Genomic DNA, 25,988 nt, shown 5'->3' with positions numbered 1-25,988 from the left:
AATCATTTGGTTGTCCCTCACTAACCCCCTGCCAGCCTGGTCGCCCCACACAGCCTGCTGTTCAATCATTTGGTTGTCCCTCACTAACCCTCTGCCAGCCTGGTCGCCCCACACAGCCTGCTGTTCAGTCATTTGGTTGTCCCTCACTAACCCCCCTGCCAGCCTGGTCGCCCCACACAGCCTGCTGTTCAGTCATTTGGTCGTCCCTCACTAACCCCCCTGCCAGCCTGGTCACCCCACGCAGCCTGTTGTTCAGTCGTCTGTCCGGTTGTTTCGGTCATGACGGTTCCTGGCTTTTTATATATTAGGATTTAGCAATTCTTCATCCACATATTTAAGGCGTATCTAACTCTGACACACTCATTGACTCTTGCCTTCTGGTTTTCACCATAATATCAAGACACAAATTAATTTTTTAAATATGTGAAAAAAATAAAATAAACTGTGATGTTGGTTTAACCCTAATTTACCCCATTTAGCAGAGCCTCTTCAATCTATTCTCAATCAGCAGCCACAGTGATCCTTTTAAAATATTAGATCATGCTACTCCACTTCCAATGGCTTCCCAAAGCACTCAGAAAAAGAGGTAAAATCCCTTAATTTTTACTAATTTTTTTGTAAAATCTCTTAAATGGTTTAGAAGGCCCTGCATAATCTGGTCCTCATTACCTCTCTAACTTCATCTCTTTCTTCCATCTTTGCTGTCCTCCAGCCAAGAGTCTCAGGGATTTTGCATTTGTTCTCCTCTCTGTCTAGAATGGCCTTTCCCCAATATCAACAGAGTTTACTTCCTTGCTTATTTGATTGAGGTCTCTACTACAGTGTCAGCTTATCAAGACTTCCTCTGATGAGCCCCCCCCTTTTTTTGATCCTCACCACAGGATATTTTTTCCATTGAAATTTTTTAGAGAGGGTGGAAAGGAGGGAGGGAAAGAGAGAAAGATCAATGTGAGAGAGACACATCAATTGTTTGCCTCCTACACATGCCCCAACCAGGGCCAAGGATAGAACCTGCAACCCAGGTACATGCCCTTGACCAGGAATCGAACCCATGACCCTTTGGCCCATGGGCTAACACTCTAACCACTGAGCACAACAGCCAGGGCTGATGGCCCTTTTTATTTATTTACTAGAGGGCTGATGCACGAAATTTGTGCAAGAGTAGGCCTTCCTTCCCCCAGCTGCCAGCACCAGCTTCCCTCTGGCACCCAGGACCTGGGCTTTCCATGCAGCCCTGGCTTTGTCTGAAAGGTTGTCCGGAAAGACGTCTGGTCTAATTAGCATATTACACTTATTATTATAGATTTTTTAAATATTTTTTATTGATTTCAGAGAGGGAGGGAGAGGGAGAGGGAGAGGGAGAGGGAGAGATAGAGATAGAGATAGAGATAGAGATAGAGATAGAGAGAAACATTGATTGGCTGCCTCCTGCAAGCCCCCTACTGGGGATTAAGCCCGCAACCCGGGCAAATGCCCTTGACCAGAATCAAACCTGGGACCCTTCAGTCCACAGGCCAATGCTCTATCCACTGAGCCAAACCAGCTAGAGCTGATGACCATTTTTAATACTGCAAACTTCCACTTCAGCACCCCCTATTAAACATATTTTTATTAAAAAATAAATAAATAAATAAATATATATATATATATATATCTCACCACTTGGCAGCCTAGATATTTTCTCCTAGTAGAATGAGAGATTTGTTGCTATGATTAAATCATATCTGGTACACTGTAGGTGCTTAGTAAATATTTTTGTTAACTAAATGAATAAACAAACAAATTGATCAATCAGAGTAACTTTTTCACCAGCCCAATTCCCAGTATTTTAAGAGCCATGTTCACGGGAGGGGCAGCCCTTCTTCATACTCCTCAGTTTCCTCCTCTAAGGCCTGGGTTTCATTCCCCCCGGCTTCCCTTACCTCTCTTAAAACTAGCTGCTTAAATTCCACCATCAGCTTTGTCTTCTTTTTTTATTTCTTAATACTTCGTTCTCTCTTTTCACAGCAGGAACAAGTCATGATTTATCCATACCACAAAGGATTCTTCCCTATTCTTTGTCTTCCAATACCAAACTTCTGAGTTAAGAACTCAAAAGTTAGGAAGGGTTTATTGTAACTTGTATACCCAAGACAATAATTCCAATTTTTCAGGGGCATAATTAGAGGAAAAGCAAAACTCTCTCTTAATACAAGAATTCTGCCCCTCACCCCTGTCAAAAAAATAAAACCCAAATCATCTCAAAACTCAAAAAGATTTATTCTAATAAATGCATGGACCCCAAAACAAAAATAGATGAGCATCCACTTTTTCAAACCCAAAACACCCTACTTCTAAGCAAATTCAGTGAAAGCCTTCCACAGAAACTACAAGAAACATAATGCACCAATGGGAAATAGAACCTTCACACTTAATTTGGTTTATTCAAATCTAATTTGGACTTTATCAAGACCAAGTATAACATCATAGAGACTGCAGAGAGTCTTTAAGGAGAAAAGCAAACAGCAGCACTGACTGGCAGACATAATAGTATCACTGAAAGGTCAAGCCAAAGACCAACAACATAGTCTCAAGAGGAAGCTGTAGATGAGGCCAGTGAACTGAGTCATCTGTCAGTATCAGCCAATATGAAGGACAGATAACCAAGTACATAAGACTTATTACAGGCTTCAGGACAACCAATATACAAGTTAAAACTGTGAAACAGAGGAATAAGTTCTCAGTCTTCTGAGCTCAAGTTATAGAAGGTGTCTTCTATGTACTCTAGGCCCAACCGGTGGTCCATGGACCACTGGCGGTCCATGAGGTCCGAAAGGTTGGCGACCGCTGCTCTAGGCCAGTGGTCGGCAAACTCATTAGTCAACGGAGCGGCAAACCGCGGCTTGTGAGCCGCTGCAGTTTGCCAACCACTGCTCTAAGCAATGCCACTGCATTTATTCAACACATACTTATTGAGCCAACGACTATAAGACTAAAGGGATGGAGATAGATGTGTGTGTGTGTGTGTGTGTGTGTGTGTGTGTGTGTAGTAAAGTTATTTTTTCTTTTTTACTAAAAACGACAAAAAGGATTTACACTGCATACTGGATCATAGGGGATGTCATTTCAATCCCATTTGTTCAATTCAACTACCATTTAATGAGCACCTACTATGTGCCAGGTAATATTCTAGGTACAACAGACATAGCCACTGCCTTCAAAGAACTCACTGGCGGAAAGGGAAACAAATACTTTCTGCCTTAAGTGCAATTTCATATCTAGTACACAAGCAGCAAAGAAGAGGAAGTGATTATTTGGACAGTCAGGGAAGGTTTCCCGAAGGAAAGGGTGACAGCTGTGCTAGATTTTGAATAATAAATTATGTACACTCCCCATCCAAAGAAATTGGGAGGGATTTTAGATAAATAAACCCCTTAGACCAGTTAGGCCAGTGGCACAGAAAAAAGTACTCAAGTTGGTCCTAGTCAGTTTGGCTCAGTGAATAGAGCATTAGCCCTCAGACTGAAGAGTCCTGGGTTCAATTCAGGTCAAGGACATGTACCTTGGTTTCAGGCTCAATTTCTGGCCCTGGTCAGGGCTCTCTCTGTCTCTCCCTCTCCTTTCCACTCTCTCTAAAAACCAACAGGAAGCCCTCGCTGGTTTGGCTCAGTGGATAGGGCCAAATTATAATACCAACCAAAGGGTCCTGGGTTCGATTCCAGTGAAGGGCACAAGCCTGAGTTGTGGGCTTGATCCCCAGTGGAGGATGTGCAAGAGGCAGCTCATCAATGGTTCTCTCTCATCATTAATGTTTCTATCTCTCTCTCCCAATGGGAAAATATCCTCGGGTGAGATTAACAACAACAAAAATATTCAAATTGGATCCCTCTCTGTATTATAATCAAGCTGAGAAAACTGGTATCTTCCTAATTTCTGATTCCTTCTCCCTCTGTGAACTTACAACTAGCCCTGCAGACATATCCATTTATTTCTATCAATGATGTTTCTGCTATAAGTTCCCTGGAGCATCCCCATGTGAGCAGAGCTGAAGGAACAAACAAGTTAGTGGGCCTATGAAGCTTCTTCAGATTGCTCCAAATTCCAAAGCAATCCCCTTACAAAAGTCTTTAAAAAAAAAAAAAAAAAAAAACCCTTAGAAATCTAATGAGGGCTTCCAACTCTAACCTTCGATGTTTTAGGACAAATTTTATGCTATAACCAATGTCCTCCCCAATCTTCATTGATCATAAGGGAAAGGTAAAAATCAAAAGACAACAGTTCTCAGAACACACTCAATCTTACTAAACACTTTAGACCTAAGGTCTTAGGCATTCCCTATCCAGAAAAAGAGTGGAGAAACAATTTATTTGGGGAAGACTTAGTCCAATTTTGATCTCTCACTTGTTGGGATTTAACAGTGAATTCCCTAACTGGGATCACTGACAAGCATGTCAAACTTGGGACCGGCGGGCCACGTGCCTCGTAGGTCTATGCAACAGAGACCTACACTAAAATACACACTACTGCTTAATATTCAAACTATTTTCAACACTATTAATTCTATCAGAGACACCAAGGATCAAAACATGCCTCTTTAGTCTCTCCCCCAACTACAAGACCAAAGAATAAACCTCTCCCTTCAAGTAGTGAATGTACACCTTCTTTTTCCCCCTACCATTCTAGACTAGTGGTAGTAGCAGCCCAACACTGACACCTGCTGGGGAAATCCAAGCAAGGGCTTGTACTGTACTGTGATCATCAGCTCAAAAATGTCACGGCTCTCTAAAAGTAGTAGAAGATGCCAATTAACACCTGTTTGTCTTACGCTAGAATGTAGCCACTCAATTTACGAGGAAGTGGTGGCCCTTCTATGAAGGGTGTACACTTACAAATTTTAAAATATACCTCATTTTTCAGTAGAATGTCAGCATTCATGGTGTACCTCATCCTAGCTCATCTAAAAGTGACTCCTTAAATAATGTAACTTACAGTATTAATATACAATTTTACAATGACCATGCATTTCTTATAATTTTAAATTTTTTAAAGCATATATGTAAAATTGTTTACAAGATGACAAGGGACTTCATTTTCTACAATATACATTTTTAAATGCTAGAACTTTATTTAAACCACAAACATAGTACTTTTTCTCTACAAAAACTTTTGGTAGATCCTCAATAGTTTCTAAATTTTATTTTATTTATTTTTTAAAAAATATATTTTATTGATTTTTTACAGAGAGGAAGGGAGAGGGATAGAGAGTTAGAAACATCGATGAGAGAGAAACATCGATCAGCTGCCTCCTGCACACTCCCCACTGGGGATGTGCCCGCAACCAAGGCACATGCCCTTGACCGGAATCGAACCTGGGACCCTTGAGTCCCCAGGCCGACGCTCTATCCACTGAGCCAAACCGGTCAGGGCTTTTATTTTATTTTTTAAATCCCCACCCAAGGCTATGTTTTTATTGATTTTAGAAAGAGAAACATCAATCATTTGCCTCCTGCATATGCCCCGCCTAGAGATCAGGCCAGTGACCTAGGTATGTGTCCTGACTGGGAATCGAACCCACAACTTTTTGGATATACAGGACAACGCTCCAACCAACTGAGCCACCCAGCAAGGGCAGTTTCTGGATTTTATTTACTTATTTAAATGGTTTTTTAATTGATTTTTTAGAGAGAGAGAGGAAGGAGAGAGAGAGAGAGAGAGAAACATCCCTGAGATGAAAACATAGATGACCTCTTGGTGCCTGGGACAATGCTTAACCAACTGAGCAACACTGGTTGGGCCAGTTTCTGGATTTTAAATTGGCCTGCTTTATTAAGAAGTAATCATTAATATTTTAGTCACATGTGGCTACTTACATTTAAATTAAATTTTTAAAATTTAAATGTAGATCCTCAGATAACATTAGCTGCATTTCAAACTTTTTAAATGGCTTCTATATGTCAGGAACTGTGCTTGCTAACTTCTCAGCTCTCCTGACAAAGAGGAAGAACAGAATCCACATTTGGCTAGTGGCTACTGTCCTGAACAGCACATATACAGAACATCTCATCATTTAGAAAGTTTTCTTGGATAGCATTTCTCTAGAGAAACACTTTGGATTATTTTCAGACAAAATTATATAATATCTAGGTGGAGGATTGGATAGGGAACAAAAATGAAAGAAGGCTGCCAAATATTAATGTTTTGAAATCATGTTTATTATACTTTTAATTTTTATATGTTTAAAGATTTTCATAATAAAAAGTTAAAAGAAAGGAAAAATAAATAAAAAATGGTTTGCCTAAAAATGAGGTTATCCCATTAGGAATATATCATGCAGGGCAGCTTGGAAAAATCTTTAGTCATCAAACCAGAGTTCAAATCCCTATTCAGTAACCTATTATGGGACCTTTAACAAGACACTGAACTTCCCTAAGCCTTACTTTCTTCAACTGTAAGATAGGAAATTTAATACCTGCCTTGCACAAAGTTGTTGTGGGAAATAGAAATAATTCATGCAAAGCAAGAACATGGTACCTAACACATAGTAGGCCCTCAGTAACTGATATCTCTATTATCAAACAGCAGAGTTTACTTTAAACCACTTAGGTATTTCTCTTTAAACCACTTAGGTATTTCTCAGAACAACAATAAAGAGGTCCTGTTAGAAGAGGATGGACAAAGGCTGAGCAGAAGCACACTGTTGCTATGGAAACGGACACTGGTAGGCTTTCAAAGCTGTAAATGAAGACAGTCCCTTTGTGGCTACCTTTAATAAACTTTTTGAATGCCTTCTATATGTCAAGAACTGTGCTTGCTACCTTCTCAGCTCTCCTGACAAACAGGAAGCGAATCCAAGGCTCCAGATGTAAAGTAAAATATTCCAAAGCCAGAATTTTGGAAATGTTAATTCAGAACTGGCCTCAATCACAGGGGCATAGCAACAACCTTTATTTTTTTATCTTTCATGTCCAACCAAGTTTCCCTGTTCCCCTTAAGAACCACCTACTGTCTTGCATACATCATGCCCTTCCTTCCCTAGTATGGACTGTTCCCCTAAAATAAAAAGTTCTCTCTCTCTCTAAATCCTATCCGTCTTTCAAGACATGATTTTGTAAAGCTTTCTTTGATTCTTCCCTTTTTCTGAAATTATACTACATTTAATGTCAGTAACATACAATAAAGCATTCCGTTCTCTACATTTTTTATATACTTTCATGTAAATAAGTCTTGCCTCTACAATAACAATGTATACCCACCCCAGTGGGCAAAAACCGGGTATTTGCTTCTTTTGGGTTCCCCACAGTGCCTAGCACAGTTCTGGAACAACTGTAACCATTCAACAAATCCTTATTAACTGGGTAACTCTCTGAAGTATCCTCCCAAAATAACAAGTACATTATGTGCACAATCCATATTCCCTCCCTTGCTAGAACCTTATGTCAGAGAAATTTCAGTGGCTTAAACAGAGGATATAATGCAGAGCAATATGCTGCTTGGATCCAAAAGGCAGATTCTGGGAGTTGGTGATTACACTAGATTTGACCTTTACAGAATTGCAGAAAGAAGACCCTAATAAATCAAGATAGATGCACACACAGCCACACTTTGAACATGTGGTGGGCTATCAACTATACCCACTCAGTTTCTTCCATGAAACAGTTGCCTGAGATGCCGATATGAGTATGGAGAAGCCTTCCTTCTATGCATTATTCTTCTTCCCCACCCCGAGGTAAATGTCCATCTGGAAGATCTACTCAAAAAATCTTAACTAAGCAACTAACTTGCTGTCCAAAAAATATATTTATCTCAAAAAATATGAACTATCTTCAACATATATATTATTTTCCTTTCTGTCAAGCTGCATTGCTCCAAAAGATAAGATTTAAGAGCTGAACACAAAGCAACACAAGAAGAACCAATACACTAATCTGTCCCAAGCAGGGTTCTCTTTTACTACTAATTTCTAGACATACTGGGACATTTTCTTGTTTCACAGTAACTAGCCCTGAATATACAATCCTTCAAGAAGGTAAAAAAGGCAGAGGACATCAATGGTTCTATCTCCTCTTCAACTCCTCATGCCCCTCTAACCTAATCTACACTCTCCTTTAAGGTTAAAGAGCTTAACCAGAAAAGGAGCTAGCAGAGCCAACTGACTCATACTGCTACGCCCTATCTTCTCTCCGCCACCAGAGCAAGATTTTCCAAGAAGATGCAATGGAAGTAGGGAGAGCCGAACCAAATGCATGGGTCTCAGACACTCCAGATCCAGCCACAACAGCTATTGGACTAAAGGAAGAGATATAAGGAGAAAAGTAAGGGATATAGGAGAGGACAGAAAGCACCTGCTTACCTCCTGAGTGAATCTTCCTCAGAGCTTTCCTCAGGCATATCCTGATGTAAGGCCTCCTGTGATACAGTTCCAGTTCTGCTGGACTGGGTGTAAATTCTTTCCCAGTGGCCTGTCTCCTGGTTGAAGGCCACCCCCACAGTCCTCTCCTCCTGCGGACTAGCAGAGCTGCTCAACTCCAGCCTGCTGGAGCTGGGCGTATGGCCCTCAGTCCGCTCAAGAGGTGGTAACTGGCTGCCACTCGATGGCATGCCCTCAAAAGTACTGGAGACCTGCCAGGAGGAGCTGGCCTCGCCAGAGGAGTAGTTAGGTGTGGTTCTTTCCCAACGCAGGGTATCGTTGTTAAAGGTTAGCAGATTGTGGCAAGCACGACAGTGATTCAGATGACCACGGGACAGGTTGGAGTTGTTCTCACTGCTGTGTGGGGTGGGTTGGTGGGAGGGGCCTGGCCTCTCAGATTCAATGTTATTATTGAGCATTTCCTGGGCCTGTTGGGTCTGGGGGGGTTCCCCATTCAGGCTCTGGTCCAGCTCCTGAAGCCGGTCATACTCCAAAAAGAAGCGTCTCAAGTCACATGGAAGCTCATGGCGAATGCTGCCTGAGTTGCTTTGGCTGGAGCCATTCCCTCCATCTGACTCAGTTGCCAACCCTGAAGCTGGAAAACCCCTCCCTTCTGTGGCTGAAGTGTACACAGATGCTTGAGAGCCACCTTCCTGCTGCCTCAGCACAGACAGCAAAGTCACCGAAGAGGCACTGGTCCTGGGCGGGGGCATGGATTCCGCCTCAGAGCGGGAGTTCAGACTGAGCACTGTTCGGGTCCATTCAGATCCTGTCAGTCCGGAAGCTATTTCTCGGTGATACCTAGAAGGGTGGCTAGACAAAGGGCCTCCCAAAGAGCGACGGGTGGGACCCAGACTGAGGTTGCGGAGCGTGTTGCCGGCAGTGCTGCTCTGGACTGTACTGAAGGCAGACGGCCGGTTCAGGAGGCCCTGGTCCTGCTGCGTTGATGAGGCCTGCTCCGGGGGATGGAAGGGCTCGGTCTGTACAAAAGAAAAGGAAGGGGTAGTAGCCCTGGCAGAAGCAGGGGGAACACTGTCCTGGTGTGGCAAGAGGGAAGGAACTCGAGTGCCAGAGCAGCGGCTGCAAAGGCACAGGATCCCAAGGTGCTGGCAGCACTCAGCTGTGGGGTAACTGACCCGCTGTCGGAGCCTGATGTAAGCGGAAGTCCTGGGGCGCTCCATGGAGGGCTGAGGGGGAGGCGGTGGGGGAGAGGGGGTAGCAGACTCTTGCACTGTGCTTTGCTCTCCCACCTGGATGCCAGAGGAGCGAGAGGACAGCATGTGCAGGAAATTGTGGAGGAGAGGCGTCCGGCGAACTGGCTGTGATTGCAGGAGGGCACGCTGTCGGTAGTGAGATAATTCTGTTCCATCTATGGGGATCTCTGGTTCATCATCACCCTGCAGTGTGGACCAAGGTGGGATGGAGGCAGAGCAAGACAGTTAGGTAGAACCTCCAGGTAAACCAAGAAAGCTACTGATAATCATCCAAGAAAAACTTTCACAGACAAGCAACAACTCCACCTCTGAAGTGCTGAGAACTGGCTTCAGATTCAGAATCATCATATGGTATTAAATCATTCCCTTCCAATTAGCAACATTTCTGAATGAGTACAGCTGGCAAACCAATTCTCTTAAAAAAGACATCTTCATAACACAGAGGCAGTGAGGGGAAGCAAAATGTTAACCAGCCAGAGGCACATGAATGACAATCTATGGTTACTTCTAATGACTGAATCACTCGGGTTTCAGAATTGACTCCCCTGTCATGATTATGGCTATAACTTTGAATACAGTCTGAAGCTAGTTTTGAATATTGACTGGAGAGAAACACTCGGGCATTGAAAATTAAAGTCTAATACAATCAGAATTACAACACTAGTTTAGAAAATAAGCCACAATTTAGATGGAGTTGGAAATGCTGACTAACTTACCTGCTGATTAGAGGGGTTAACAATTGCTGTGAGTAAGTAGTGTCCAAGAGGATCAAATCTCACCAGACTGAAAACAGAAGAAGAAAGAGACAAAGACATGCATAGAGATTATGCTGCGAAGAGGAAACGTGTACAAATTTATAGCAATCAATACTGTAATGTCAGATTACTAAGGTACCCACTTCACCCTAGAGACTTTCAAAACTTTCAAAGAGATTAAAATAATAAAGTTTAATACTTCTTGTTATCTCCTTATACTTGCAAAAATAAGGGAATTTGTATCACAAAAATAATTTCAAAAAATACCTAGACTTCCATTCCAGGAAGCAGCTACATTAAGCACACATTTGCTCATATCTATGAGCTCATCATAATAGCAAAGCAGAAAATGCTCCCATACTCTGCCGTAAGTTCAGTTCCTCCCTCATATGGTAGCTACACTAGCAAGAAGCATGAGTTCTGGTGACAATGAACAGTTTCAGAGTAATTTGCAGAGTCTATAAGCTAGACTAGACTAGCTTATATCCAACTCTAATACCAAGAGAACCAAAGGAAAACTGCATCAGCTTTAATTCAGGCAATGTGTGTTTTCATCTTGAGGGCTAAGTAAATATCAACCAGCATATGTGATGCATACTTACTTCTCCCTCTTGCAGTTTGATAAACATAGATATCTAGGGATGAGCAATTATCCATCAAGCTTCCCACAACCTGAATACCTTTCAGATTTCTCAAAAAAAGGGGGCTCTTCCAAACCCAGATAGCTTTGAACCTAAAAAAGAATCTAATGACCCCAGTTTTCTTCTTTTTTTTTTTTTAATATATATTTTATAGATTTTTTACGGAGAGGAAGGGAGAGGGATAGAGAGTTAGAAACATCGATAAGAGAGAAACATTGATCAGCTGCCTCCTGCACACTCCCTACTGGGTATGTGCCCGCAACCAAGGTACATCCCCTTGACCGGAATCGAAACTGGGACCCTTGAGTCCGCAGGCCAATGCTCTATTCACTGAGCCAAACCGGTTAGGGAGTGACCCCAGTTTTCAAAGACCAGAAGATAGGCCAAAAATGATCAGCTGAAATGAACAAAATTAACTACTTCCCAGCTGACTGGCCAGCTGCTTAAAAGGTAGGAGGAGCACCCTGGCCGGTGTGCTCCATTGGCTGGGCATGGACCTGTGCACTGAAAGGATGCCGGTTGGATTCCCAGTTAGTGCACATGCCCAGGTTGTAGGCTCTATCCCCATAGGAGGCACGCAGGAGACAGCAATCGATGTTTCCCTCTCTCTTCCTCTCTCTAAAAATCAATAAAAATTCTTTTAAAAAAAAGGTAGAAGGAGCTACAGGGATAACAATCTGTCTCCCAAGGTGAAAGCCAAGTGTAAATGTTCTCTACCATGCTAATCCTATGCCAGACATCACTGGTGGACAGAGGACTCACCGGACCCGTTCCATCTCGCTAGCTGTCTTCACCACAGCAAAGGGCTCCCTTCGGCTCCAATCCCAGAAGTGGATCTCATTGGCAGTGGCAATCAGAAGGAGCTGAGCCGTAGGGTGGAAAGCCAGAGAGGCAATGGCATTGTTGCTATCTGTGAACCAGCTTTCACTGCCACCCTATGAACAAATAAATCCCAAATATTCTCAGGTTACCAACTGCCAGCAAACTGAGATGTCAAATTCTCAAAAGGTCCATATTTAAGGTAAAATTACTATGGCAGGGCATACTTTAAATATGTCCTCTGTAAAACGATGTAGAAAATCAGTGATCAAGCAGTGTCACCAATTTATCAGAAAAATATTACTGTCAGCTCAGTTCTCCTACAAGCCACCAGCAATGAGCATCAGTACAGCTCCTGTTTCTGAAGCCTGGGAAAACTCAAGCTTGGTGCATGACATGGTGTACAACCCACTAGCCATTCACTAGGAGAAGGAGCATATTGCTTTGATGATCGTGATCACAGTATAACCCTTGCTATAAGACAACAAAAACCATCCTGAACACATCTTATAGCATGGACGGATGGAAAAATAGTTAAATAGGGCATTCAACACAGAATGGAGGCTAGGCTTGCTATCATTTAAGTGGGTAAAGACTACCACTTACTTGGATGTAGTGATAAGAACCTGGCTAGTCTCTCCTCCAGAATTAAGAACCCAATGGTAAACAAGTCTCTGAATTTAGAATACCAAAGACAAGAAAATACTTACGTGTAAATCCCAAATCCTAACCTCCCCATCCAGGCAGCCAGAAGCAATAAGGCCTGAGATGGTGGGATGGAAAGTGACACACCATGGAGTGCGACGGTGTCCAATCAGAGAATGAACACACTTGCCAGTCTTCACCTCCGTAATATAGATATTATGGTTCACATGGGTGGAGGCCAAGAGAGTCCTAGGAAATCAGAGTACAAAGTCAATGTGAAGCATGTGGGAGGGGAACAAACGATCAGCTTTGGGTGACACAGAAAATTGATACTATTCCCCATCCCAGGACAAAAAAACTACACTTCGGGCATTACAAACAGCAGAAATATTCTGATCTTTAAAAGCTTCTGAATTCTCCACACTCTCCCCAAATGAACAAAACCCCTTCAGAGAATATTTTTTTCTAGCCGGGAAACTATCACACCATTGGTGGCCTATATTGTACATGCAAGGGATGATCATTGAAAAACTTTCCAAGTTTTGTCCTTCGATGTTATTAGTTTTCTTTGCTTATTTTTATGGTTAGAACTGCTTGTCTACTTTCTTTCCCTTTCTGATACACTGTCAAAGCTCTGTTCATACAGTGCTTCAAAGAGCCTTTTGGGGTTTGACTAGGAGGATCAAGTTAGGTCAAATACACAGAAAGCAATGCTATCACAAGTCTTAAGTAATAGATAAGCACTAGGTACCTGTCCGGGCTGAAGGCCAGTAAGAAGGTAGAGCGTGGACTATCCGGCAGTTCTACTCTCTGGGAAACAAACAAAAAAAGTTTAAAAACATTATTTATAAACTATGGCCCACTCTACCTCAAAAATACACGAACCTGTCTAGATTAGTATTCACAGTGTAAATTTACAAACTGGACATAATGATGAAGCTGTAAATTGAGAAAGACAAATCTAAATTAGCTTTAGAAAAAATGTCTAACTGTAAAGAAAAAAGGTACTTCTAGCCCATAAGTTCTTCCAAATTTGTTTTACCAAACTTCCCTGCCCGGCCCTAGCTGGTTTGGCTCACTAGGGGCCCAGGTTCGATTCTAGTCAAGGGCACATGCCCGGGTTGCGGGCTTGATCCCCAGAAGGAGGCGTGCAGGAGGCAGCACATCAATGATTCTCTCTCGTCATTGATGTTCTACCTTTTTCTCTCCCTTCCTCTCTGAAATCAATAAAAAGTTATTTTTTTAAAAACTTCCCTGCCCGGCTGGTGTAGCTCAGTGGTTGAGTGTCAACCTATGAACCAGAAGATCACAGTTTGATTCCCGGTCAGGGCATATGCCTGGGTTGTGGGCTCGGTCCCCAGTAGGGGGCGTGCAGGAGGCAGCCGATCAATGATTCTCTCTCATTGATGTTTCTGTATCTCTCTCCCTCTTCCTTCCTCTTTGAAATCAATTAAAATATATATATATATTTTTAAATCTCCCTAAGTTACATAGTATATCTATTTTAGTACACAAAATAAATTACACTCCAACTCTATGTCATTAACCCAACCCAGGGTCCCATTCTACTGTCACCCCTGAACAAACCCAATGTCAAAAATAACCATTTTGCCCTGACTGGTTTGGCTCAGTGGATGGAGCGTCGGCCTGCGGATTGAAGAGTCCCGGGTTCGATTCTGGTTGGGGGGCATGTGCCTTGGTTGCGGGCACATCCCCAGGAGGGGGTGTGCAGGAGGCAGCTGATCGATGTTTCTCTCTCACTGATGTTTCTAACTCTCTATCCCTCTCCCTTCCTCTCTGTAAAAATCAATAAAATATATATTTTTTTAAAAACAAAACATTTTTCTTACCTTGCCCTCCCATTTCATCCACCGGGTTTTATCTTCCACCAGCTCCTGCAGAAGCCGCTGAGCTCCGAAGGTCCGAGTGCCCCGTTCTCGCCCCCAGAGTATGCGGACAGCATTTTTCTCTGGAACAACCTTCATGGTGCTCAGTAGCCACTGTAACACCAGGCACAGGAAGAAAAGGAGCAAGCAATAGCTCCACACGCTGAAGTAGCTAAAATGAGGCCATTAAGGTCCTTGTAAGTTGTCTTCATGGAAATCTAAAGTATGAACATTAATGTCAAAGAACAGGTATTCTGCAGAGAAGCTTCCCATTGCAAATACGAATCTAGCCCAAAGAGGAAAGTATTCTTTTCATATTTAACTAGAGGCCGGTGCACGAGATAGGTGGGGTCCTTAGGCCTAGCCGGCAATCAGGGTCTATCAGGGCTGTCTCGCCCAGTTCCGATCGGGGTTGGGCCAGCCAGGGCCTGCCAGCTGCCAGCTGTGGGATGGGGCCTGCTGGACAGGGGGAGGGACCAGGGGAGGTTGGCTGTGGGAGCGCAATGACCACCAGGGGGCAGCTCCTGTGTTGAGCGTCTGCCCCCTGGTCGTCAGTGCGCATTATAGCAACTGGTTGATCGGTGGTTCTGGTCGTTTGGTCAGAACGGTCGCTTAGGCTTTCATATATATAGACTAGAGGCCCAGTGCATGAAATTCATACATGAGTAAGGTCTCTAGCGGCTGCTGGCCAGGGGTGCCTCCCTTCCCCCAGCCACCTGCTGCCGCCGCCAGCCCCACACCCTGGTTAAACTCCCGGTCAAGGGGTCCTAGCTGGTTTGGCTCAGTGGATAGAGCGTCGGCCTGCAGACTGAAAGGTCCCAGGTTCGATTCCAGCCAAGGGCACATGCCTGGGTTGTGGGCTCAATCCCCAATGGGAGGCATGCAGGAGGCAGCCGGTCAATGATTCTCTCTCATCACTGATGTTTCTGTCTCTCTATCCCTCTCCCTTCCTCTCTGAAATCAATAAAAAAATATATTTATAAAAAAAAAAAAAAAAAAAAAAAGCCCTAACCAGTTTGGCTCAGTGGATAGAGCGTCGGCCTGTGGACTGAAAGGTCCCAGGTTCGATTCCGGTCAAGCGCATGTACCTTGGTTACGGGCACATCCCCAGTAGGAGGTGAGGTGTGCAGGAGGCAGCTGACCAATGTTTCTCTCTCATCGATGTTTCTAACTCTCTATCCCTCTCCCTTCCTCTCTGTAAATAATCAATAAAATATATTTTTTTTAAAAAATCCCGGTCAAGGGGACAATTTGTACATTAGGCTTTTATTATATAGGATGACACTTTCTCAGAAATGATCCTTCCCCCAGAACTTCTCTTCCAAAAATATTTCTTCCTTAAATTCTGCTCATATCCTCCATAGCTCAGACCATTTTATGTAAAGAACAGACTATTCTCTAAAGCAGTTATTCTGTTCTTATTTTATCAGACAGGAAGAACTTTTGCTACTAATAAAAAGAACTAGAAACTTATCAAAAATAAGACATTACTCTTCTGTGCCATGCTGCTACCCTAGTCGCTGGCACCCCTCCTTTCACTTGGTCAGTCTCCAAACTAAAGGACAGGTAACAGATTTGAAGAGGCTATTACCTGCAGTATGGCTCTTAGTAGTAACTGCCATTCTGTTTCCTACCTAAAAGCAAGTAAGTACATGAGGACTACTTTGGAGTCCCTTTCTCACTCTATTTTTCTCTTATCCACTAAAGTTCCAAAGTAGAGAATAGAGGAGAGAGAGAAAAAATTTTCCGTTCCTTTTTCTCATCCACCACAATCCCTAAGAACATAAAATTGTCACAAATAAAAGTGCTACTAAGATGTCAACTAGTTGCCAAAACCGGTTTGGCTCAGTGGATAGAGCATCAGCCTGCGGACTGGAGGGTACCAGGTTCGATTCCGGTCGGGGGCACGTAACTTGGTTGCGGGCACATCCCCAGTAGGAGGTGTGCAAGAGGCAGCTGATCGATGTTTCTCTCTCATCAATGTTTCTAACTCTCTGTCCCTCTTCCTTCCTCTCTGTAAAAAATCAATAAAATATATTTTAAAAAATTAAAAAAAAAAACAAAGATGTCAACTAGCAGCAATATATGTGTGTGTGTGTGTGTGTGTGTGTGTATGCAAAAATTAAAGAATTGTGGCTCCTCTATACAATGTAATATGCAGCCCAATCAAATGGTGTACAAAATCCTATATAATAAAGATGTAATATGCAAATTGACCATCACTCCATCACAAAGATGGCTGCACCCACAGCTGAGGCCAAGTTCCCATAAGGAGCCTTAACGAGCCAAAACCGGTTTGGCTCAGTGGATAGAGCGTCGGCCTGCGGACTCAAGGGTCCCGGTTTCAATTCCGGTCAAGGGCATGTACCTTGGTTGCGGGCACATCCCCAGTGAGAGGTGTGCAGGAGGCAGCCGATCGATGTTTCTCTCTCATCGATGTTTCTAGCTCTCTATCCCTCTCCTTTCCTCTCTGTAAAATATCAATAAAATATATTTAAAAAAAAAAAAACTAATATAAATTCAAAGTAAAGGAGCGGAGGGGAGAGCAAGAGAACCGGATAGAACAGCCGGATCCGGCCCGCGGGCCGTAGTTTGCCCAAGGCTGGGCTACGCCCTCCCCTGCCCCCATGGGGCTTGACAGGGGACCTCAGGCCATGACCCCGCCCCGGCGCCAGGCCAGGGGACCTGAGACTAAGCCCCCCGCCCAGCAGGGCTTGACGGGGGACCTCAAGGTGCGCTTCCTGTCCAGGTGCTGGGCTAGGGGACCTCAGGCTGCTCCCCCCACACCAGTGCCAGGCCAGGGAAACCTCAGGCTGTGCCCCCCCACCAGGTGGGGCTTGACAGGGGACTTCAGGCCGTGCCCTCCCCCCAGGCACCAGGCTGGGGGACCTCAGACTGCACCCCCTCCCCGGCGGGGCTTGACAGGGAACCTCAGGCCATGCCCCCCGCCCAGCACTGGGCCAGGGGACCTGAGGCTGCGCGCTCCTGCCTGGCGGGGCTTGACAGGGGACCTCAAGCCATGCCCCCCACCCAGCGGGGCTTGACGGGGGACCTCAAGGTGCACTCCCAGTGCTGGGCTGGGGGAACTCAGGCCGCGCCCCCCACCCAGCGGGACTTGACAGGGGACCTGAGGCTGCGCCACCCTGCCAGTGGGACTTGATGGGAAACCTGAGGCTAAGGCCCCCCCGCCCGCCTGGCAGGGCTTGACGGGGGACCTCAGGCCATGCCCTCCACCCAGCGGGGCTTGACAGGGGATCTCAGGCCGTGTCCCCCACCTGGTGGGGCTTGACGGGGACCTCAAGGCATGCCCCCCCGTCCGGTCTGGGCTGGGGGACCTCAGGCCACGTCCCCCATCCTGGTGCCGGGCCAGGGGACCTGAGGGTACGCCCCCTGCCCAGCGGGGCTTGACAAGGGTGGGACTGGCCAGGTCTGGATCTAGCCCAATGCGGGGGGGGCCGGCCGGGTCTGGGTCTCACGCGATTTTGATGTGCATGTGGGTGGGCGGGGACTTGACTCTGGGTCCTGTGGTGCACCCCAGACTCTGACAGGAGGAAGGTTTTCATATATATTTTACTAATTTTCTTTCATCTCTGATACTTCTATTATAGAGAAAGGGCAAATAGCAATATTAAATTATTTCCTCTAGCCCTAGCTGGTTTGGCTCAGCAATAGAGCATCGGCCTGCGGACTAAAGGGTCCCAGGTTCGATTCTCGTCAAGGGCACATGCCCAGGTTGCGGGCTCGATCCCCAGTAGGGGGCATGCAAGAGGCAGACAATCAATAATTCTCTCATCATTGATGCTTCTATTTCTCTCTCCCCTCTCCCTTCCTCTCTGAAATGAATAAAAATATATTATAAATAAATAAATAAATAAATAAATAAATAAATAATTTCCTCTAATTAATCCCCTTTCAATGTGCACGAATTTCGTGCACCGGGCCACTAGTAATATATATAAATGTTATTCGTTGCAGCATTGTTTCTTCAACGCTATTATGAAAATTTCAAATTGTACAGAAAAAGTTTTTAAAACAGTGAAACATACAATATTCACCACTCAGACTCAAGAATTGTTAATACTTTGCCAAATTTGCTTTATCTAACTCCATCAACATGTGTTTGTTTGTTTTTTCTGAAAAACACTCTAACCTTATATACCCCATTATGCATTTCCTAATAATAAGGGCATTTAGCTTCATAACCACAATACCATTATCACACCAATTATCTACGTAATACTCAGGCTTCATTAAAATTTCCCAAAAAAATGCTTTTAATAAGTAGGCTTTTTTTATTATTTATTTTTTTTAATGTATTTTATTGATTTTCTACAGAGAGGAAGGAAGAGGGATAGAGAGTTAGAAACATCGATGAGAGAGAAACATCGATAAGCTGCCTCTTGCACACCTCCTACTGGGGATGTGCCCGCAACCAAGTTACGTGCCCTTGACCGGAATCGAACCTGGGACCTTTCAGTCCGCAGGCTGACGCTCTATCCACTGAGCCAAACCGGTCTTGGCAGTAGGCTTTTTTTTAAATCCAGAATTAAATAAAGACTCAAACATAGAATTTGGATGCCATGTCTCTTTAGTCTCTTTTATTCTAGAACTAGAGGCCTGATGCATGAAATTCGTTCAAGAGTAGGCCTTCCTTCCCCTGGCTGCTGGCACCCGGGACCCAGGCTTCCCTCACAGCCCCAGCTTTGTCCAGAAGGTGGTCTGGAAGGACACCTGGTCTAATTAGCATATTACACTTCTATTATTATAGATGGCCTTAGTTTTGTTTTGGTTGGTTTTGTTTCTGTTTATTTACAACACAAGTTTTTTGTGTGTTTTTTTTTTTACAACACAAGGTTTTTTAAAAGACCAAGATAGTTGACTTATAGAATGTCTAACATCCTAGTTTTATTTAATTGTTCCTTCACAGTGCCATTTAGCTTGCCTCTCTATCCCTTATATTTCCTGTAAACAGGTTAGGTCTGAAAAAACACTGATTAGATTTAGGTTGGTTTTTTTGCTTCACAGGTGATGCTATCTATAAACCCCCTGGTATAGTACATCAGGTGGCACATATTCTCAGACTGTCCCACTTAGTCAGACTTGGTAACTTATGTGATCACTTGGCAAAACATGATCACTTGGTTGGATTTGTAGCCGCCAGAAAGCTCTCTTTATAAAGGTGTATTTCTCCCTTTACAATGATAATCTGTGGCTAACATTTGGCACCATGTGAATATCCTGTTCTTCCTCAACCTTTTGCTTACTGGTTTAGCAGTCATTGATACTTTTTTCTTGAACTTTTTCACTTGGAGAAAGATTTTCTAATGTCATCATTATTTCTACATTTATTAGCTGGCATTCTGGAAAGAACTGACCTTTAATAACTGAAGCAGATTAAATCCTTACTTTTTGGCCTTTAATAACTACTTCTTTCTTATTGTTTATATTAACAAAAATTGGGGACAAACCAAGTGTCCATCTAAAAGGGATTAAATGGCCCAGCCAGTATGGCTCAGTGGTTAAGTGGTGCCTCATGCACCAAGATGTTGCCAGTTTGATTCCGGTCGACTTGCAGGCTCAATACTGGGCAGGGGGGATGTGGGAGGCAGCCAACCAATGTTGATGTTTCTCTATCATGGATGTTTCTATCTCTCACTCGCTCTCCCTTCCTCTCTCTCTAAAAGGTAGTAAATGACTAATCTACATAAGGAAGATTCTCTGGGTACTGACAACGAGAGACCTCCAAGATACATTGTTAAGAGCGGGGGGGGGGGGGGGGGGGGGAGCAAGGTACAGATCACTATATATAGTAATGCCATCGTTTGAATAAGAGGAGAACTTAATAGTCACTTATTAGAAACTGAAGGAACAAGGTGAATGGAAACAGAGATGGAAGCAAGATTTCCACCTTGCTTGTTTGTTTTATGTCATTTTTAAATTTCTGAAATGTATTGCCTATTAAAAATTTATTTTTGAAATATTTAATGTGAAAAATACATGTTAAGTGAAAAAAGCAGAATGCAAAATTATATACGTGATATAATCCCAATTTTATTTTTAAAAAAGATATTGGAGAATAATGACACAAGAGAAATATAAAAAGATACTAACCAAGGTTATCTTTGGATGGTGGGACTACAGTGATGTAATAATTAGAAAATGCAGTGTTTTTACTTTTTAAATTTAAGAAGTAATAAATGCTTATTGGCCCTAACTGGTTTGGCTCAGTGGATAGAGTGTGGCCTGCGGGCTCAAGGGTCCCGGGTTCGATTCCAGTCAGGGGCATGTACCTTGGTTGTGGGCACATACCCAGTAGGGAGTGTGCAGGAAGCAGCTGATCGATGTTTCTCTCTCTCGTCGATGTTTCTAACTCTCTACCCCTCTCCCTTCCTCTCTGTAAAAAAATCAATAAAATATAATTTTTTTAAAATGCTTATTGTAAAAAGTCAAACAACAAATTGGCTCTTCACATTTTATGGAAGGCGGCAATCTAAAAAAGTACATAACTAGATTCATCCAAATACTCAGAAGGAAAAATATTTATAGCCTGTGTTGAAAGGAGTTTTCTCCCTAGAATATTAAAATGTAAAAAATAAGAAAGATTCTATGGAAAGACACAACTCACATGTTCCTAGTCACATACAAAACACAGTTCCCTAAGGAGTGACAAAGGAACAAACTCTAGCCTTTATCCTCATGATACAGCTCTCATCCCTCATTAGTGCATGATATATGTATGTACACACTGAAAATGTCAACATGCTGTAAGCCAACCTTCTGAATAAACCAAGGATGAACTAATTGGAAGGAAACAATCTCCTTGGTGACTCTAACAACTCGTGGTTTAAAACCAAAAGTCTGGAAGTGAAACTGCCTCGCAGCTTAATAATTACAAACCAGTAAGGTGCAGAAATACAGTTCCCATTAGTTCACCTTAACCCTTTACTGAGCCTACAACTCTTTATGAGCCTATAATTCTTTAACCTAATATAGAGAATTTCTGAAGAAATTAGTTTTGAGGGTCCCTTGACCTAACAGTGCAATATAAATGTACTTTCTAAGAAATAATTTTAAACTATTTATAATCTTGTAACATGTGTAGCAGCAGTCTAATTCCTAAAAAAAAAAAATCAAAAATCTAATCTTTGACTTCATGTAATTCATGAGGAAAACGAATATATGGGTCACAAACATCAACTGATCCAGACAACTGTGATGCAACCTGGAGTTTCTACAGGTATCAAAAGGAAGATAAAAGAACTGCTATAAATACCCGTTAGAAAGAAATCTAAAAAAAAAAAAAACTAAAGCTCAGGATTACCAAAGAGCTTGTCTATCAATTCCCAGGGACCTAAACACACTGAAAGTTCAAACAAGCGAAAGTCTAACTGATGGCAAGAAGTCAAAGGGACTAAAACAATTGCACATTTTTTCTTTTGTCTGAAGAAAAATATTTGCCTGTGTTTCTTTAAAAGGATATAGGACTTCTCTCCTGATATACTCCTTACAGCCACCTGAGAAGAATGTTTACTTGGTTCTCTATAAAGAACAAAAGGAATTAAATCAATCTAAAGTCAGACTGACCTGTAGCTGATGAGGAAGTGCCAGTCAAGTGTGTTTTTCATTCCTCTTTTTAAAAAGAAGGAAGAAAAAAGTTTCCCAATCTGTCCCTTAAACCAGACTGAGAGAAAAGATGCCAAGAACAGCTTTTGTGAAGCCATTACAGTCCTCAGATTGTATTCTCAATCATCAAAAGCCTCATGCGATTAGAACCAAAGGACACAACTGGGATAAAAAGAGTGGAGCAAAAGTAGGTTTACAGTTGTTTGTATGGCCAATAATACAATAATTAATAAATAATAATACAAGAATAAACTGTTTCCCATACTCACAACTATAAATTGCCTTTTGCCCCACCCTGTATACATAACACAAATGCCAAGATTCTACCCCCTTCCCATCCCACCTCCCCGAACATAACTGAGCACTCTAAAAAGTTAGGAAGATAAACCACCTTTAAAGGTTTTCTCTGCTTAATTCTAGGACATAATTATATTTTACAACTACTAATAAAAAATCAGCAGTGGGAAATAAAAGTTGGATTTACAGGTTCTCCTTGCAATGTGATCGATCATCTTATGCCAGCAGTATTGCTCCACCTCCTAGCTATATGACTTTCAGCAAGTTATTTAACCTCTTTGAGACTTCGTTTCCTCCTCTATAAAATAGGAATCACAGTATCTGCTTCATCAGATTGCTGTGAGGCTCCAATAAAGAGTGACAGAGCTGCCCTAGCCGGCTTGGCCTCAGCCTGAGGACTGAAAGGTCCCGGGTTCGATTCCTGTCAAGGGCACATGCTGCAGGAGGCAGCCAATCAATGATTCTCTCTCATCATTGATATTTCTATCTTTCTCTCCTTCTTCCTTCCTCTCTGAAATCAATAAAAATGTAAAACAAAACAAAACAAAAAAAAGAGTGACAGAGCTGTTAATTATTGTTGTCCTTAGTATTCAATCCTCTTTGGGGTTTACTATGGTTTCCCACACCCCAGATACCCAAGATGCCACAAATTCCTAAGACTAGCGGATTTCTAAGAAACATTTCAAAGGCTGTTACCAGACAATAAAGTAAAATGAATATACTCAGGAAAATAAAGTATATTTATGTGGCAAAAATAATCAAATGAGATTTGGGCAACCTGTACATAAGTGAATTATAAAACAAAACAAACGCCCTGGCCAGGTAGCTCAGTTGGTTACAACTTGTTTGATCCCCAGTCAGGACACATACAAGAATCAACCAATGAAAGCATAAATAAGTAGAACAAATCAATGTTTCTCTTTATCTCCCTTCCTCTCTCTTTCTAAAATCAATAAATAAAAATTTTAGACCTGGAAGGGACTTCACAGAGTGCAATCACCTCATTTATCCGAGTTACTGCATCTCTCCCCACTTCACTACGTTCCTGGAGGCAGCCTAAGGGTCATTCAAATCAGCTATGTGATACCAACATATATTCCATAACATGCTGGATTCAACCCAAGGTTAACACTTCAAAAGCAAAAAAAAAAAATCCTTTAAATACTAAATCTAGGATCACTTGTGTACGTAAAGGTCTCCAAACAACTGGCAACTTAACTACAAAATGTCAGGCCTTTCATTAGAGGCCTAAAAGTGGTCCGGTACTTTTTAGAAACTGCACGTGGAATGAAATACACAGGGTTTTCTGTGGTTGTCAGCTTTGCTTTCATTAATAGGACTTTATACAAGGCATTTCAGGACACTTCAAATGACACCCTATAAGATACAAGTCCAAAATGTGATCACCCCAGGCCAAGGCTGTAAAAACAGCATACTTACAACAAGTTCAGAGGCAGTGTTTATATTCTGAAAGTGGGATAGGAATGCGGGAGGTTACATTTTAGAATGCCAGGTATAAATGTGATGTGATTTAATGGATAAAGGTAAGACTAAGAAGTTCCCATAACTGATTTTTTACCAATGAGTTGTTACATAATCTTGGACAAACCACACTCTTCCTGAATTTCAAGTTTTCCTCCATGTATGAACTGAAAGTAGTTACTGTTCACCTTCTATCTTAAAAGAACTATGTCTTTTAAGATAGAAATGAAGTACCTTAGAAGAAAGAGAGTACAAAAATTCAAGGCAGGATTACTACTTTTCAAAGTAAAAGCCAAGTTAGGAACCAACAATAACCAGAGTAATAAATGGGAGTTCACACAAAGATGTGTGGCACCTACAGTTCTGAGAGAGTACAAAGGAAACTACAGTGGCTATGAAACAGAATCAGAGAGTATCTGACAAACTGAAAGCAAATAATTTTATAGAATCAAAACCAACACAAACAATATTATATAGAGTCCCTTTAAAAGAAGCAAAAACCCATAAATAAAATGCTTACAGACATACCTGCACCCTCTACCTCATTTATGTTCAGAATTACAAATACTCTAAATTACAAGTGGTCTCTCCATGTAGAAAGTCAGGCTAAGAGGTAATAATCAGTCAAGTACCTGGTACAAAGATTGTCAGCCCAAATTTAACAAGAGTTGAGTAAGCAATGTAACCTCTTTTTTTCTCATATCCACTACCACCCCCAACATTTTTTATATATAAAGTCAGAATAAGGCAGAACTCTCCACAGTATATCACAAATTGGCTAACAACTTTACAAAACGCTTTCAGGATACAAAACTAAATAAATTTTTATTACTGTTATTATAACAAAGGGGATAAAAAAGCACCAATTTTTCTGCTACAAATTTTGCTTACTAGGTGTAGAGCTTTCTAAAATAATATACGATGATGTAACCTAATGTCCAAATCACAGGAAAGTTTGTGATCAAAACCAGAAACAGAAAGTTTTAAGTCCCAAATCTGAGACTGACAATCTTCCATACTCCCATCTACCTCAGAAGCATAAAGAAAAAAGAAATGACATTTTTGTGTTTTTTTCCCAAACATTTTTTTAACAGACTTCATTTTTTAAATATATTTTTATTGATTTCAGAGAGGAAGGGAGAGGGAGAGAGAGAACATCAATGGTGAGTATCATTGATTAGCTGCCTCCTGCAGGTCCCCTACTGGAGATCGAGCAGAAAACCCGGGCATGTGCCCTTGATCAGAATCAAACCCAGGACCCTTCAGTACACAGGCCAACGCTCTATCCACTGAGCCAAACCAGCTAGTACACAGAAATGATGTTTTATCTGCAAACTATTCGGGAGGAAACAGTGTTGAGAACACAAGAACCCCTGACGACTCAAGGAAGAACAAAAAAGAAACTACTAAACCTAGAGGAAAATGAGGTCAAGTTTTGAGTCTTAAGCCAGTGGTCAGCAAACTGCGGCTCACAAGCCACATGCGGCTCTCGAGCCGCAGTTTGCTGCTCTGTTGACTGAGTTTGCCGACCACTGTCTTAAGATATCAAACAAATCAAGACTGGGACGGCTACTCTTAAGTGCACAAAACTGGCAAGAGATCTATTAGCAAACAAAGAAAAAAGGTAGCTTTTGGAAAATTTTTTATTTGAGAAAAGGTAGTTTCTGATGAAAGAAATTTCAGAGGTAAAAACAATTTAACCCCAGAAATGGGAACTGACCCCAGCTGCCTCAGGCAAAAAGGCCTAATGACTTCTGCAACAACATACCTTTCATCCGCCAACAGTATTAGGAGACTAAAGTAGAGCCAAATCACTAAGGATTACATCTTTCTATTTCTACAGTCTTGGGGGGAGAGAGTCCAAGCCTCCTCCCCGGAGCACAATGCTCCCTACAATTCTTGGAAACCCTGGGAACCACAGCAACAGTATTGTAAAAAGCTTTAGGAACATTAATCCAAGGATCCTCAAAGTCCCAGGAAAGATGAGATTATTCACCAGCCAAATAAAAATAAAACCTGGAAGAGGCTAAGAAATTCATGTAGGTTCGTGATGAGTCAGTCGCCAAAGCAGGATTTGAATTCAGGCTTTCCCCTCAGATACTATCAGAGCTTGACTCCCAGTCCTTGGCTCAGCAGATACTGTGTTCAGTGTTCTCCAATGTTAGAGTCAGCCCAGGTCAGGTTCTTGGCTGACTAGAATAGGGAAAGAAAAGTTTTCCTCTAAAAAAAAAAAGTTTCCC

General features: G+C 42.4%; 1 protein-coding gene across 6 annotated transcripts in view; it reads right to left on the bottom strand.

Moving 5' to 3' along the window:
- The window catches only part of AMBRA1 (autophagy and beclin 1 regulator 1), a 179,654-nt gene that overhangs the window by 135,083 nt on the left and 18,583 nt on the right, over window positions 1-25,988 (bottom strand). For 3 of the 6 annotated variants that reach the window (XM_080643228.1, XM_080643227.1, XM_080643229.1), the window contains exons 2-8: window positions 14,311-14,564; window positions 13,212-13,270; window positions 12,526-12,709; window positions 11,759-11,931; window positions 10,317-10,383; window positions 9,637-9,783; window positions 8,330-9,366 (exon numbers count right to left, since the gene is read on the bottom strand). In XM_080643228.1, coding sequence (XP_080499354.1) covers window positions 8,330-9,366; window positions 9,637-9,783; window positions 10,317-10,383; window positions 11,759-11,931; window positions 12,526-12,709; window positions 13,212-13,270; window positions 14,311-14,445 — 1,802 coding nt within the window. In that variant the 5' untranslated portion in view covers window positions 14,446-14,564. Of the gene's footprint in view, window positions 1-8,329; window positions 9,784-10,316; window positions 10,384-11,758; window positions 11,932-12,525; window positions 12,710-13,211; window positions 13,271-14,310; window positions 14,565-25,988 lie in introns of all 6 variants that reach the window. The other 3 variants (XM_080643224.1, XM_080643225.1, XM_080643226.1) reach the window with 1 other exon arrangement.

This window comes from Plecotus auritus (assembly GCF_963455305.1).
Source record: "Plecotus auritus genome assembly, chromosome: 9".
Lineage (NCBI taxonomy): Eukaryota > Metazoa > Chordata > Mammalia > Chiroptera > Vespertilionidae > Plecotus > Plecotus auritus.
Note: the sequence above shows the minus strand (reverse complement) of the source record. Positions and strands in the feature narration are given on the sequence as shown.